Below are 16,877 nucleotides of genomic sequence, written 5' to 3' on the forward strand. Positions count from 1 at the left end.
CCAGCTGAAACGAGTGTGCTGATCATGGTCGCAGGAGGCGAGTAGGCATTTGGAAGGCGACATTCTTGATGCGATCTCCAAGATGACTGCTGCAGATTCTGCAAGAGCAAATGCAGCCATAGCAGAGGTGGAAGCCGAGGCACGTTGCCAACACCCCCCCAACACAGTCACCAGCCCCAGGCGTGTTGGAGTTCGCACTGAACGATGAGCGGTTTCGATCCGTTGCTTTGCCCACCTATCAGCGCAGCCAGCCATCATTGGCTGCCATGCTACAGCGTAAGTGCCGTGTGAGAGTGATTCGCCAGAATGGGGTTTGACACCCACTGTTGCCTCTGAAATTCATTTATTCAGGCATGGTGACCCGCAAATTGCAGGGTCTGGCGAAACGCTGCCTTGCAATTCAGCCTTGTCCTCATCAGCATGTAATGGTTTTCCTCACTCCGGTGCTAGCGAGCACCCTGGGCGCCAAATTCCAACTTAGGGAGTTAGCATTCTGCTGCCTTGTTTTAGCAGGTAGGCTGCGTGCCCGACACGTGGATGAGTGAAAGCAACATTTCAAGGCGACCGCGCTGATGCTCAGAGCACACCGCAAAGTGGACTGGGCTTGCTGACAATGTGCAGACCTTGAAGGCAATGGCCAGGCACACAGGACGGTTGACCGGGCTTGCTGGTGCTGTGCAGAGGCTTGAAAGCAATGGCACTGATGCCCGGCACACCGAGCTAGCAAGCACGCTGGACCGCGCAGGCGTTCCGCGGGGCCTCATCACTCGGAACGTGCAATCGAGCATCTCACACTTTCACTCTACCGTCTTCACGCTGCCTCCATTTGCGCCGGCGCTCGCGAGGTGCTTCACCCCGTACAAACCCGCCCCGGACTCTTTGTTACACATCTGTGACCGCTGGGGCATCGAGCCCGCTCATGTGGTCATGGTTGGCGACTCACCCAAGGACGACATCGTTTGCGGCAACAGGTGCGGCTCACCGCTCTGCCAGTCAGGACAACCCTTCCCCTTTCGCCCCAGCAATCCGTACCGTTGTAGGTGGGCAGAGCCCAGCTTTTGCGGGCTGACAATGGTGTCATTTGGGTGATGAGCAATCGGAAACTTTTATTGCTTTCCTTCCCAAACCCTGCCGCATCCACTTGGCACTCCAGTGCATGGCTTTTGTTTCCACCGCTCAAGGTACCCTGTTGACCCAAGATGCGGCACTCAATATGTGGCACAGTTGATGGGATCAATCACGTGATGTTCGCCGACAAAAGAAGCCTTGGAGTCCAGTGCACTTGGGGGCCATTGCTGCCATATTCCCGACCCGAGACAGTTGCAGCACATGAGACATGAAGGTGGGGTAACGACAAGTTTGGCAGCATCGACAATCCTCGTAACTGGGGGGCTCGTAACTGGGGGGCTCGAGCCTGAGCCGTCACACATGCTCTTGCAACAACTCTGTTGTGCTGCGCTGGTAGCTGTTGCTGCATTGGTGGCTTTCGTGTTCAGCGCCACCAAAGGTCAGATATCCGACGATGCCACAATGGATTCCATTTTTGCGTACTCTTTGGCTAGAAGGCTGTTTTCACTATTACCGTAGCTCACTTGAACTGAAGCTCACCATCAGGTCAGATATCTATGTTGCTACCTGATGCGACGCTTGCCACTGCGTCACCATCACAAGAGGGAACAGACTGCACAGCCAAAGACGAGAAATCGTTTGGACTACTCATCCAGCGTTGCTTTTATGCATCATTGCAATACTCTCATTGTATTGTACAGCTTGGACGAAATAATTGACTTTTCTCTCAGTAATAAGTACATTGGGCGACAATGGTATTGGTCATACGAGTACCCGCCTCAATACCGGGCTGATATTGCTGTATCGTAACAATACCAACAAAAAGGGCGAACTTTTTGGGAGCGTGACATCATTTTTGGCTATTTTGTCTGTGAACGACCTGAAAATTCAACCCATTTTTCTCTCTGTAAACTTGGAGGCGAGTCCGAAAGCGTGACCGTGACCGCCCGTTTGTTGGTATTGTTACGGTAGTCCGAACAATTTTTTCTCAAGTAACATGTTATGTTACGTTGAACGGAGCTCTGAGGGTGCTTACAGGTACCTTCACCAACCGGAATGCCGGAGATAACTTTCGCATCAATAACATATATAGTTTAGACAGAAGCATTGGTATGACGGAACGCCTGAAAATCAACAAATTGTTGCCTAGATTTCGTGAACTTGCCCTTGACATTCTGGCGTGGTCGATGTTTGATGTAGCGCTGTGCCATGCAGGGCTGGTGCGACAACAATTTTGATTGACTTCGAACGAGCCTATAGCGACATGTCGGTGCTGCCGGTGGAGCACCGCCCGACGTTCCATGTGCACACGATGGCTGAAGTGCAGAAAGTTCTACTTGAAAAGTGTGACCTGAGAGGGTCCGTTGCATCGGGGACGTCTCATGTTGAAGCCGCCGCTGCCTAGCTGCAACTCGGTGTTGCGAATGAGTCGGCTTGACAACTTGAGGCGCATGCCAGCACTGACAGAACCAGTTTGGTAACTGCTACTGCTTGAAATCTAGATATGATTTGCCTCCAGGAGGGTTGGATGGGGCAGAATCATATCTCTCCGGATATGCTGCAAATCGTGATCAGTCACGGCCATGAAATGAAAGCCATGGCATGTCGATTAATCGACGCGCTTCTCCAAACAAAATGTTTGAGACGCAAAAAGTCCGCAATGCAATGTCGTGTGTTTGTTACGCTGTTGGTGGGACCACTTGAGAGCCATTAGTCGTATGCCTAGACACCCACCGTGCAAACCCGCATCATGCTCTAGGGCGCCACCTGCACACACGCTTGGTCACGACTGCAACATGTCACATCTCTGATGTCCCGCTAAAGCAACGGCCACAAATGCACTCTCGCACTTCCTCTTAGTTACACGATCACAGGCATTGGGCCGTTGCTTGATAGTGGGGAGTCATTGGATTCACCACCACCTCCCCGCATCCCAAAGGGTCAGGTAGCCTGCATGCTAGCAAGGAAGATAACGTTATGGTGCATCATACGGTACGTCATTATGAGTTTGGGACACTGTAGAGGCTGTCTATTAAGTCTGTAGCATCAGCCAGCAAGCGAGCAAAACCCTGCCCACCCGAGGCAGACAATTGGAGCGCATACACCTTTCTCCATGCAAACTATCAAACGCATGATGCACCTGGACTTTCGAATGCATAGCTTGTAACGATTTTCAAATTCGTTTGTGGAAGCTTGAACGAGAACTCCTACGCTCTTTTTTCCTTTCCTTCGGAGGCTTATGAGCCTGTCCAAGAACCTGTCCAACAGCCTATGCATTCTGAACATCCATGCGCAAGGAAGCTAAGAACAGTAGATTCGAATGTCATAGCCATACACATTATCTTCAGCTTCCTTCTGGAGGATGCTATTTTCATGGTCAGGCAACATCAGTCTTCTTTGGGTCGAGGGCAAAGTGTCAGTGCAACTCCATGCTTGTATTGTTGCCAGGTTTCCAGCTAAATGCATGCAGGTGAGAGCAGTGCACACTATCCACCGCTGCTTGTGTTCACGAACGGCCCATAGACATACACCCATCATGCATAATCATCAAGCTCACCCGTGAAAGAACCTGCTATTTCCTTGACCGGCAATGAAATGTCTTCAGGCCATGTCAGTCTTGCGACCCTGAGTTTGCAGGATGCCAGCATCACGGAAGTTGCACAACTCGCCTCCCTTTCAATGCTCAACTTCGGGAGGTGCTCGCAGCACTGGGACACTGCGGCGAAGGAACTGAAGAGGTGAGGCGGCCCAACGTGGTCGGTGCCCGCATACCAATGTTCAACAACCCTTGGTTCGATGCTGCCGTAATCGTGCCCCTCGATGCCCCCCCCCCCCCCGATGACCCACAGCTGCCGAGATGTATTTGGACGTTTGCCCCTGCAGTGCCAGGCCGTGTCGAAAACAACGAAATCGCCACACCGTGCATGGGCATGACTCTCCTCGACGACGACGATGCCGCTAGTAACCCTGTTCTTCCTGAACTGTTCGTGGAGGAGCCCTCCCTGGACGAGCTGGGGGCTATCAACGAGCGTGCTTATGGTGACTATGGCGTTGCCCGGCCACTTTTGCGCGCTCTGCGCGACAGCCGCGTGCGAACCTACGGCTTGCGGAAGGACGGTGTGTTTTGTCTGCGTGGCGATGACGTTCACAACAGGGACAAACGTGGGCATCCATTATGTGGCAACTGAAGAGGAGCATCGCAGGTGTGGGTTGGCTAGCAGGCTACTTGTCAAGGTGTTGGCTGTCGAGCGAAGGAATGGTGCTCGCACTGCCACATTGCAGGCCAGTCCGGACGGTCTGAGTGTGTATGAGCGCCTTGGATTCCACCGTGTGGGGACCATGCGGGGGTTTGTGCGACCAGAATATTGAACACACGATTTTCTTGAGAATTTCTTAAAGACATCAGTGCGGGTTATGCTATGACCCTTAAAGTTGCATTCACTGCTGCCGGTATGACAGGTATTGATGATCCCGTCAGGGCATTGTTTTCAGCACATGTTTCTGCAAATAAGATGTGGGCTACACTGGATATGGAGACGTCTTTGATATGTTCATGGAACGGATGTTCCTCGTATGGCATCGCACAGGCGCAACGGAAATGGCTGCAGGGTATTCGCTTGAGAGAGAGAGTCTGGAATGTTTGAAATGGGTGACAGGACTGCACAGAGATGACTTCGATCTCGCACACTTGTAAAGGGAACGGCTTGTCAACAAGTTGCCAGAAATGTCTAAGGAACTACATTCTACAACTGGCTATAGACAGATGTATCGAAACCTCAGATGAATGTATCAAGCCGATACATACACAGATGATGAGATGCAATAACCTGGATCTACATCGTGGCGAGCGCCACACACTATGAAACTGCGGCAACACAGGTATCTAAGTACGTCCGGAGCTGCAAATCTGCTGTAGTTCTCATGAACGTCCACGAGGTGTGATCAACCATGCACACATTACATGCCATCTCTAAATTCCAGAATCTAGAGAGCCTCGGTATGGACACATGCCAGCCGGTCACAAACTCACAGAATGCTGGCATTGGTTTCACGGACACAGGTCCAGAACTCACGTGCAACTTCCAGCATGCACAGCCTCTTACAGTCTATCTGAACTGTGAAGGTCCTGCGCCGCAGAGAGGCCACACAGCGATCAATGCAGAACCTCATCCACCTGCAGCATGCTCTCCAGTCACACGTACTGCCCAGGAATCAACTGTTACCAGAGGCATGGGTGCCGCTTTCCAGCCAACGATCGAGCATCCCAACACCAGGACCCATCCATTGTCCATCATCGGTTCCCATTGACATGACAAGCGTCTACCTAGTCTCATTTGACCCTCCGCAGACAACATCCAGTCCTACCGCACAGCCGCCAATTGCTGTTTATTCGCCATTCAAGGCGTGATCCCCGGTTGCTTCCGCGTTGGGAAGATGCTCAGTGTGATGGAGTGCATTGGCAGACGAGTACCCTACCACCTTTCCAGATTCATCAACAGCCCTGTCTTTCAATGCCTCTTGTGTGCTCATGTGATGTCAGAATGCAGCGCGGATTGTGCGAAGGGGTGCTCAGTAGTGAGAACTGTCAGGCAAGCCCGCTCATGCTCCTCTGTCTTAAAGAACTGGCACAAAGAGAAAAACAAAGCATTAAGAGACGGCGAAAATGTACCGGTCATACGGTACTGGTATGAAGGAGACGCACCTCTGAATGAATGCATTACTTGTGTGTTGTGGGGTGTGTTATTCGGGGTATGAGGATGATGTGTCGTTTACAAGCATATCGCATCCACATGGACATGTGTCGCCTGATGAAAGCAGAACGCGCTTTGCATTCCAGCCGAAGGAAGTAGAACCGAATGTGTGCACTCCTGCTCATCCGCCAATGGTACCACATCGTGCTTGCATCTCACCCCTCAGACCAAGTCCAACAGAAAGATGGCCATTCCTCCTACAACCCCACATCACGCACACGTGCAATAGATTTGCATGTAGACTTCCGTACCTCTTCCCTCCAAGCCTCCTCTTCTGGTTGTAACTTCAAACCTGCCTTTCTCATGCTGTCACTGCACGCCATACAACCCATTGTCCCGAGATAGCTGCAAAGCGCTCTAGAGTACTCTCGATGCCTATGATACCGACATAAGCATAGGAATCGTAGCTGCCTGTTCGGCAGCAGCGTATGGTGAAGAGTACACTTATAAGGGGCTTCTCCTGATGCTTCAGCGGAGTCCATGTACAGGAGGTGTTTTGAGGATGGCAATGTTTGCGTTTTGGCGATTTGTAGGTGCATTAGACGAGGAAGTTCATCTGCCTAGCAAAACCATGCTGCTCGTCGGCATCCGCACCAGTACAACGCAGCGTGATTATGGGATTGTCGTTTGCTTTGGGGATTAGCCTCTGACGAATACAGACTCACAGAATCTTGGGAAGATGTGCAAGGCACATTAATGTGCATATATTGGCGCCCTTTAACACCTACTGACATTTATCAAAATATTTGAGCCCAGGTTATGCACTCGAAAACACAAGTCAAGAAATATGTTGCATCTGGTGAACCGCTCCGTAAGTGAATTTATGTGAGGCACTTGCTCCATTCCGGAAACGGTGCACACATGCGGGTTTGCAAGTATGTTTGCCTGGACCAGAGCAGAAAGTGAACGTGGCCTGTCCTGCGAGATCTGTGCTGTTCTATACAGGTAGCTTCATTTCAAATACGCATATAGAACACGCGCGATTGGCCGAGCGCCCCGAAGCGTTTATGGCGTGCCCGCACGGCACGCTTCACCGCTATTCTGCGCGACCAGGACACAGGCCAAAACGCTCTGCTTGTGCATACCGATCCTGAGAGTGCAAACATCTTAAACATATACTGTTCAATCAATATGAATCAATCGCACGTCGGTGCGCCAGCTCGATGGTCCGTACCGGGTATCCAGCAATTTGTGAAGCCTCTCCGGGCTTGGATGCTCCTCTTCAAACGAGGTGTCAAGCTCAGCGTGCTTCAAATCATAAAGCTGCTCTCGAACAATGTGCTTGCCGCTATCAACATCCTCCTTCTTGCAGTGTCGCTCCGCGGCATCCTTGAACAAAACCAGTGCCATCACTGTTTCGTGCGCAGTTAACACGGTTGGTGCTGACACCAGCAGAACAACGGGACAGCTCGAAAATAGAATCACTGATGCCACATTATATTATGCTGGATGCCACTTTTCATCTTTGAAGCGTGGAATGCGACTCAACGCCCAAATTGCTCACTAAACCGTGTACTAATCGGAAAGTACCTTCAGATCGACAGCATGATGAAGCTTGGATTTAAGCTCTTGCGTGCTCGCCATCTCTATGAGAAGTTTTGCTGCCGGAAGAGCAGGTGTTCTCGCTCGCTGAGAATACTCACAAGGGAATGAGAATTGATGGCCAAGGAGATCAACCCCGTGTGAACATGAATTTCAGATCGCAGAAGTTTACGCAAGCGCTTTCATCTTGCAGTGCCACTGCCAGTGGGCGCCCTTCTGCACTGTTCCGGAACCCTGTGGACTGCTGGTGAGTCAGAATCCAACGAGCAGCTGGGCCTCGCTGGCGAGCCTGCAAAAGAACCTACTGCCAGAATCACACGGCATCCCAAGCAAACAGGTTCGATACTCGACGATTTTATGTTGGGTCGTGAGCAGCAGTATATCCTGACGAACACGGGGACGCAAGGCGCCTGCGCGCGCCGTGCCCACACGCGATGCAGCGCACATGCGCGTTCGACCGTTTACGTACAAGATACACACGTTCACGTGCGTACGCGCCTGATAGCCCGTACGGCAGACGGTAACGACCATGTCGATCCACGCGCCCTCATGAAAATAGCTTTTACGTCTTGTTTTACGCAACTGTGCATGCACACGTCATTCGAATTGCGTACAGTCGTGCATGCGTCCAGCGTCTTGCCGCACCTTGTAAGCGGTGACCTCTTTTCGGCGATATCTCTTCCGCGATCTGCTAGCGTTGAAACGCAAGATCCGTGTCACAACGAGCTGAACTGACAAGGAGTGCTACACCACCACGGATGACCAAACGGCAGTAGGCTCTTCTAGTGTTACTAGCGCATCCCACGTTGCTGACTTGCAATTTTGCTCTACGCGGTCGAGGATGCGAACAAGATATTTTGAACAAGACGTGCTATATATATATATATATATATATAGACTACAAGAACGAGTTGAACACCAACATGATCATGTTCGGCTCATGTTTCGGCCATGTTTCCAACGCTGGAGTCATGTGTACCCATGTACAATTCATCCCGCGTTCATGTTTGTTCAACAGAACATGACTCTGGCAGTGCATTTCAGACATGAACGAACATGATCATCGCCAAACATGCGTCCACCGACGTCATTGCCAGTGATTCAATGTGAGTAGAGGGGCAACGCTATCTGACAAGTCGGTGGAGAACTTTGTGTCGCAAGGTCCCACCGTTTGGCAGGCTGATCGTACTTCCCACGAATGATATTTTGACTTATGGTCTATCACAAAGCGCGACGGCACCACTTTACTCAACCTTCCTTTGTTGCCTCAAGCCTTCGGCACCTATCGGTTCAGACCCATTTGCTGACATAGGCCGACACTTATTGTGTGACATTTTCGATGTCAAATCCTTACATCGATATTTGCTGCTGCTTCTGCTGCTCCTGCTGCTCTGCGCATTTGGCTGTTGTTGACTCAATGGAAGCAATCAACGTATCAATGCGTGTGGCGAGGTATGTACCAAAGCAAGTAGCAGTTTCTACTAAACGTTCTTTACATTGGCACGCATTCGATTCGGTATCTGCTGCTTTCAACTGGCAGCAAGGATGTCAGCTGAATGGACATACCTCGTCTAGTAACGGAAGAAATCTTCCGTTACTTTGAGAAGCCCGCAAACGTGATACATGTATGCTGCGAATGTCTGTTAATTATTGTGCCTGGACAAGTTGTATTGGAGTGTGGGTTTGGCGTGGGTGCAGTGTTGCTCATCTTGTAATATACTTCACCATCTTGAAGCATTCGTTCGATCTATTGATTGGCAATGCACTGTATCTAGCAGAATGCTCATAAAGATTTGATCGCAGGCATGATATTCTGGCGTCCTTTCTCATCCTTGCTCGCGATCTCGAGCACTGGCTTGCAAGTCGTTGCGTTGAGATGCAGCGGACATGCCTCGTCGGGCACTTGTGGTATCATTTACTGCCTGCCGCCTCTTTGGTGCATATTACAAATTCAAAGCGAAAGGCACCCGACCCTCTTCATTTTTTCATAGAGACCACCCTGCTCAATGTTCAGACTGTTCCAGCAGGTCTACCATGGGTGACACTACAGAGTGCTCCCACCAATCAGAGAACCATCTGTTTTATTATCAACTCTTCATCTGTGGAGAGAATGACGAGAGCACGTGATCCGCGCAATCTAAGGTATGAATCACAGTCCAAACCCACCATCCTCTGACCTGACATCACTTCATGTAAATCCCGCTTCCAGTGTTGCAGTATTCACTTGATAAAATCTTGGAGGACACCGCTTCTTATTGAAGTGCCGCTGTGCAGGTGACCACGGTTGAGCATCACAAGTCAGGTTTAATAAATATGTCAGCAGGAAACAGCCCTGTTGACAAGTAAAAGCGGCAAGCACAGGGAGAACATTCACCAAGGCTGATGACACCATAGAGGTCTAGCTATCAAATGACCCGGCTGCTGCGATTCCAATGTGTTTGTGTACAATGCAGCCACTTTCCCAGGCTTGTGAGTTAGTGCTTCCCTTCCACCAGGTATTTGACACCAAGGCAGTCAGTGTCGATGTGTCCATGTCACTTGGTACATGTGGTTCAATACCACACAGTCTCCTTGTGAATATACTTGCAAATCCTCCAAGACTTATTGTCCGTACAGTCATCTTTGCAAGCCCAATTCTGACAGATTATTTGTCGAAACATGATCATGCTGTCTCGCTGCGTGAGCCATCAACCTGCTCATGTTCATGACCGATATATGAGCCAATACATGACCATGTGCGCCAACGCATGTTTACCCAAAAACATGGGCGTCATGTTTCGCTGGTCATGTTCGGGTCATGTTTAGACGAACATGGGCGCCCCCACGGTACATGGCCTAAGTCATGTACAGCCCATGTCCGGCTCATGTACAGCTCATGTCCGGCTCATGTTCCGCTCATGTTTTTGATGAACATGAGCTCATGTATGGTCAACTCGTTCTTGTAGTGAGAGCGGTCGAGGATGCGAGCAATTCGTCGCGCTCGTTCTTGATGGCAAACAACCCGAGTAAGGGGCCTCCTCATGTACTTACATATCGACAATGGCGCGTGATAATATGGGAATGTTTGAGATGGGCTTCAGCCATGCATGTAGACATTTGTGAGTCCAAAAATTCGAGATGTACAATCATTACAACGCTCCAGCGATCCATTGTGCACATGTTTGTAGCCAGTAGCTGTAGGAAGGGCGGTTCCGCTGAATGGCAGCTACCAGGAGCTCCGGTTTCGTGTTTTGATCTTGGATCAAAAGGCAAAGAAAAGGAAATGAATCGGGAATCGATGAGCACATGTGCACAGGGCCACCAGCTGGGCCAACAGGACTATCTGTGTGGCGAGAAACATGCCTGATATCTACTATATGACATGCACTTCATCCTCCCACAAAGGAGGTATTCACAAGCGGCATGCCAGCCCAATTGATCTGATGTGCAGGCAACATCACCCAAACGAATCTCGCCAGAGACAAGCGTTGGCATCAAGCGTGAAAGCCATAGCTATAGCTGGTGGGCACCCACGGCACGCGACAGAGGGACCCTCAATGATTCATTGGCTCAGCAGTCTCCAGGTAGGCCGAGATGCCTTGGTCGGCGCCCTGCTTGAGTATTGCCTATGTCGCCAGAACACTCGGTACATTGGCTTACGTACATACATCACTGGGGCATGAGGGCGAAGCCATTTGGGCATGTACTTGTCGGCATAGTGCTTGCTTGTAAACATAGATCTGGGGCGGTTCGCCACTGGTTTTCTTTTCTGCTCTACCGACAGGTGAGAATGGTGCTGCTATTTGCCAGGCCAATGCTTCCCGCCGATGTGCTGTGCATACCATGGATGGTGCGCACTGCATTGACGGACTGCTTGTCCTTTCTTGGCTTGTAAAGAGGAGCACCTCAGGTTGGGAAAGTGCAATTGGGAGCTGGATGGTGCTACGAGCTCGTGGTGGGGCAAACCAGTACATGATTGTTGCGTGGACCCCTTTTGGGGAGTTGGTAGACACTGTGGATCGTGCTCAAGAGAGGATTTTGGCTTGTCCAATCTGGCCCAGACCCTCCTGTACTGGTAGGCGTGGTCACGTGAAAAGCGCTGCAGACTGTCACGTTGCACTGTAGTACAGTGCAACGGCACAACGCTGTCGCGTACTGGATTTGAGCGGGAATGCATTTCAGAAAGCAAGCTTGCTGTAGCATGACGTGTTGTAAACAGATACATCATCATCACATAGATAATGGCAGGAAATAGACCGCAAGTAACAAAGATAGCACATTCGATGTGATGCAGCTCATTGAACGTCAGCGGTCAAAACAAGCATCATCAACATGACGTATGTGCTTGATGTGCCATACCGGACGTGTTTGACAGAAAAGCATGGCAGAAAAGCTTGTTTCCTTGGAAAGCACATTGCCTGCCCAATAAGCAAGGACGTTAACAGTACGCCGTTTCAACGCACCATGACCTGCTTCAGCTTATGTGTTCTTTGAAATTTGAGGAGTACATGCGCTTCATGCGTTTCACACCAATACAAACAAGTTGCGCATGCGTGTCCAAACCCCGTTGCATTTTTCATGACCGCACTTCAACGGGTGTGTCATCAGTTCGGGAAGATGACAGAGGACCGGCAACCACCTCAATCGCAGTTCACTGCAGGAAATGTGGTCCAGGACAATGAAAAAGCTCCTGTACTGTTTCAAATCGGACGCGGCAGAGCTTCCCCTTGAGCAATAACCTCTGCAACCTGAGCTCAGTAGCGGGTGCGTTTTAGAGCAAGCCTGGGCCAGTGAATCCTTGAATCCATAAATCTTTTGATTAAAATTTTCTTTCACGTTTGGCGTGGGCTGATTGCACCACCAACACAGTGCCTGTCCAGAATTGGCGACCGCACGCGAACCCTGTGCAACCTTCACACGCCTTGTGGAGCTCCAGCAACATGACCCGGAGAGTGAAACATGCCATAAATGAACCCAGTTAGTATGTACGCGTAATTTACCAGCCACTCAGGTCAAGAAATCCATGCACCCATAGCTGAGAAACCACCTCAATTGTGCGCTCTTCGGGTATGGCAGCACCGCGTCGCGCAAACCTTGAGAATGCCTCTCGAGAAAGTGACGTAGCGACCTCAACCATGGCTGACACTCGAATCAAGCAGTGCCTGGATCTTTCAGCTACCGTGGCCTGGATAATCTTTCCAGTTAGTTGTCCAGAGAGGAGTCAAATCATTCGCTCTTGATTTCTTGGCCCGTGGGAGTACAGAGCAGGCAACTGCTGGCAACTGGCAATCAGAAGGTGAAACCCAAAAGCCTTGAATGTATGAAGGCTCCCGCCCTCCATCAGGCATTGTAATGCGTCACTGCTCGCCCATTGTCGACTCTGAGCTACCACGTTCATTAATTTCCAGTTGAACTTCCCAACAAGGGTGCATACAGTCTTGACCTGTCTGAGCACTCAGACGACGTGCATCCTTGCGTGCAGAGAGAAAAGATGTCAGACGCCGACCCTCTCACGGACGGTGGCAGCCATGGCACCAGCGACACTGAAAGTCCCCAAAAGGACACGCATGCAATCACGCATGTTCTTAACGCCAACGCAGACATAGGCAACACAAACGAAGCGACACGTGGCCACGTCTCCTCGGATACTCAAAGACATGCTGCTCATTCCAGCGACGGCGGGGAGGGGTGCGGCCGCACGGGAGGATTCGAAGGAAAGGAAGCCTCAAGCAGCAGCGTTGGTGATGAAGCCATCAACCATTTCAACCGTTCCGTCAATCCTCAGGATACGCGTAGCTCACGGCCGGGGGGGGATTCAAAACCGAGTTGTTTTCGTGGTGCAGAGACCATGGGAGACGACACTTCTAATTGCAGCGGACGTTGGGGAAGAGACGGCAGACAAAGCGCCGAACTTTCCTTGTTTGAGGGTGCCCAACTTGGAATTGAGCTGGGATCTAAGAAGCAGCCAAAGGATGAGGCCAGCCAAGACGTCAGTAACCGGTTGCCTCAGGTAACGATTGCAAACCAGTGCATGCTAATGTTCGCTACGTTAGTCGCATGCAGCCTGCCGTCAAGGCTACCAGTATATCCAGTGTTTCGCCAGGATGGAGTTCGACCCCCATTTCTGCCCCAGATAATCATGCATTTCCACGTAACAGACCCACAAAGCAAACTGCCTGGCGGAGCATTGAGTATATCACTGTGCTTTGCTCCTTTGTTTGAGTACTGTCGCCTGCTTGTGCCAAAGGTGGGCTCGTGATCATGCATGTCGTTTACAGAACCGTCACAACAATCTGGACATTGGCCATTCCAAGTGCAAGTAGGAATGCCATCAACGAATCAGTCCTTCGCCAGAACAGGCTTCGCCCCCCATGTAAGTCTCGAAAAATCCGCTGTCTTTGGGTACTTGGACTCGAAAATCGGAGGTTCTGGCAAAACACTGCAACGAATCTCCAATGGTGAATACGGCCTCTCATCTTTCAAGCCGCCCAGGTCTCAAGCACTGCATTGCCAGTAGCACAACGCACGCATCACAACAATTCAAGAAACACATGATTCCTGTGCATAACGTGGGCTCAGCGACCTTCCAGCAAACTGCTGACCACAGCGCAGCATCCCCGGCAATATAGCTCATAGGCTCATAGTGCAAACACATCCAGGAAGCAAGGGACAGCCGAATCAGGCTGCCAGGAGGGACGGAGCTTGCCAAGCTCTCCTCCTCACAGCCCCAAGCTTCTGAAAGCTTCAAGATAGGAGGCCACGTCGCCAACTTCCAGGACGCCAGCCCCCGCATCGCGAGCGGACACCTCTCGCCCGAGAGCTCGAAAGAATGCTACACAAGTGGGGGCGCCGCCGGCCCGAAGTCGAACGAACACTCTTCTGGCATGTTGCCACGCGTTACAGAAGTCCTCAGGCAGCGGCAAGTCAGCATCATGGGCTTCCCCTCAGGGGGCCAGTCCACCTTCTCCGAGAGCGGCAACCTGTTCTTTTCGAACGCGCTGTTGAACGGATCTATCTTGAGAAAGCCGTCCTCGTCAGCTGCGAGCGCACAAGGCTCCAGTGTGTGGCACATGAAGTCAGGGCTCGAGGCCGACATGCCGAGAAAGATGAGCATGCTCAATGTGCCCTCAACTGAGAGCTTGCGCAAGTTCAGCAGGCAGCTGAGCGTAACAACCAACCATATCACGGCCGAAGCGCTCAACGCGGGGAACGTGTTTCGCTCGGGAGACGCCAGTAGGCGAATGTTCAGCAGCCAGCTCAGCAATGCGGCAAATGCAATCGGACTAGATACAGGTCAAGATTCGTCAGATGGCAACAGAATGGGCTCGTTCACAGGGTTGCGTCTCTTCAGCAGATCGCGAACGGGGTCGGAAAAGTTGAACGCGGTTTTCCAAGGATCTGAGTCTGCGAGCAGGAACTGTGTGAGCTTCAGAGAGACTAAGGAAAATTGTGACGAGCCCGACGAGCGAAATATCGTGCTGAGCCATCACGGTAGAATCGCACACCTACTCAGCAAGCCGATGTCGATCGAGGGAAATCTGGACAGCGGTTTACCGATCTGGTGGACGCACGAGGGCCGAGCTTCTTGTCCGGAGGTCGAGGAGGATCGAGACATTGGGATTCTGCGGTGGGCTGCCTCGGATGGTTTGATGGAGAACAAGTGGTTCCGAGAGCTGCGAGGGCAGCAGGAGTTTGCCGTGACGCGCGAGCAGGCCCATTTGAACCGCATTGACTCGCGCACCGAGGGCCTGTCAGGCCTGGACAACAATCTCAGCTCGTATGCGGGCTCGCATTTTGCCGCCGACGGCAACACTTCCCCTCGCCGGTGTGTTGCCCCTTGCATCTACATGGACATCGGCAACTCCAAGTGTTCAATGACATTACCAAGTACTACTTGGTGATGTCATTGGTAGAAAACTGGCAAAGCGCATTAGGAAATAACCCGCAGGGTGGGACTTTTGTAGAGAAAGCTCTGTGGAAACTGTGGGACTCGGTGCATTGACATTCCAGGAGCTCTCATTTGTATCACAATTGCATGATGGAGTTGCGAGCCCTCGCCGTGTGCTGTGTAGGACGGGGAGGCTCGTTGTGCCGGAGCACAGCAGTGGTTGGATCCTGGCAAAGCAGTATTTGCAGACCATGGCGCTGGAGATTGCAGCCAACCTCAGACTGCAGCAGGGGGGGGGCGAGCGGAAACTCCTGAAAAATGCCACCTTAAGCATTCACAGACGAAATGGGTCCAAGAGAGTTGAGACCGCCGACGATTTGCTCCAGGTGTTTGAGCGGCAACTTCAATGGGATTTGAAGGGTCTGAGCACGATCATCAGTGCGTTTGACCCGTACATCAGACAGCACGTCATGATCAAGGTGCGTGGCTCCTGCAGCCATTAGATTCGTGCAGCACGAAATGAACTACAAATTTGTGACGACGTTGCAACTTCTACATCGTTAGCGTACTGGCCAAGCACGCGCAGGCACTCCTCCCCAGCTGATGCATGGACTGGCAACTGACTCACAAGAGCGCCCCTTAAGTCGCAATTCCCAAGTGGAGCCCACATGGTGTTCACATAGTTGCCACGTTATGGATATCTGAGCGCCTTGAATTGATGTGTCTCAGTGCTTCGCCAGAACCTCTCATTTTTCGGGTTCAGATATCCCAACAATCATCAATTTGCGGGACAACAAACGGGGGCGAAACCCATTCTGGCGAAGCACTGATGTATCCTCGATACATTCATGATATTATCACTGTAGATCCATGGCCGACGCCGCTAGTAGAGTGTCGAAACCCCAGCCATGGCTGTCTCGCCCATTGTCAACGCCGGGCCTCTCAGGTAGCGCGTTTCTCGTTTGTTTTAGCATCGCATCAGGGGACAAGGCACCTGGCTTGCTGAGACCAGCTGGCACAGTCAAGGAGCCAGTATGATCAAGCATGTCAGAAACCTAGCCAGGTTCATGTGTTCGTTAAGGTCGGCCGAAGTAGGAGGTCATACACAAGACCACACGCCCGTAATGTAGAGGCAAGGAGGCAGTACGTATCGTCACTTGTGCCTGCATTAGCATCCCCTCAACAGCTGTATTGGTCCATTCTGAGCGCTCCGCGACTCCTCGAGTGTGTCATCATCAGCACCAGACCGTGTGATTTGCGGGTCTAGTTGCCCAAACATGCATCAGTTTTAGGGACTATATGGGGTCAAATCCCAGTCTGGCGAGGCACTGGTCATCATCTGATGATGATGTATCTTTTTACAACACTACCGCATCCACATGGACATTGGCAACTCCAAGAACTACTTGGGAATCAGTGCTACCATTACTTTCATCTGAGGCAAGCGTACCTGGACCAGCCTGACTTACCATATCCTGACCTGACATGTCTTCTTCATCGTCTTGTACCCTGCAAGAAAGGAGATCAGCCACAACTGACCAAAATGATGATGATGATGTATCTTTTTACAACACTACCGCATCCACATGGACATTGGCAACTCCAAGAACTACTTGGGAATCAGAGTTATCATTACCATCACCTGAGGC

General features: G+C 51.2%; 2 protein-coding genes across 2 annotated transcripts; one reads left to right on the forward strand and one right to left on the reverse strand.

Annotated features, from left to right (window-relative positions):
- Positions 1-633: 633 nt before the first annotated feature.
- Positions 634-1,878, forward strand: LOC149808997 (haloacid dehalogenase-like hydrolase domain-containing protein At2g33255). Its single transcript, XM_089995048.1, has 2 exons — positions 634-971; positions 1,770-1,878. Exons 1-2 carry the CDS (start codon positions 634-636, stop codon positions 1,876-1,878), a joined length of 447 nt encoding a protein of 148 aa, XP_089851174.1.
- Positions 1,879-5,594: 3,716 nt separating this feature from the next.
- LOC149808998 (uncharacterized) lies at positions 5,595-7,467 on the reverse strand. The gene is made up of 4 exons (XM_089995049.1): positions 7,350-7,467; positions 6,994-7,148; positions 6,071-6,131; positions 5,595-5,690 (listed from the first exon to the last, which is right to left on the reverse strand). The coding sequence occupies exons 1-4, from the start codon at positions 7,401-7,403 to the stop codon at positions 5,595-5,597; spliced, it is 366 nt and encodes a 121-aa protein (XP_089851175.1). The 5' UTR covers positions 7,404-7,467.
- Between the last annotated feature and the right edge of the window lie 9,410 nt (positions 7,468-16,877).

This window comes from Nuphar pumila, unplaced genomic scaffold (genome assembly GCF_984573655.1).
Source record: "Nuphar pumila unplaced genomic scaffold, dmNupPumi1.hap1.1 HAP1_SCAFFOLD_1906, whole genome shotgun sequence".
NCBI classification, from domain to species: Eukaryota; Viridiplantae; Streptophyta; class Magnoliopsida; order Nymphaeales; family Nymphaeaceae; genus Nuphar; species Nuphar pumila.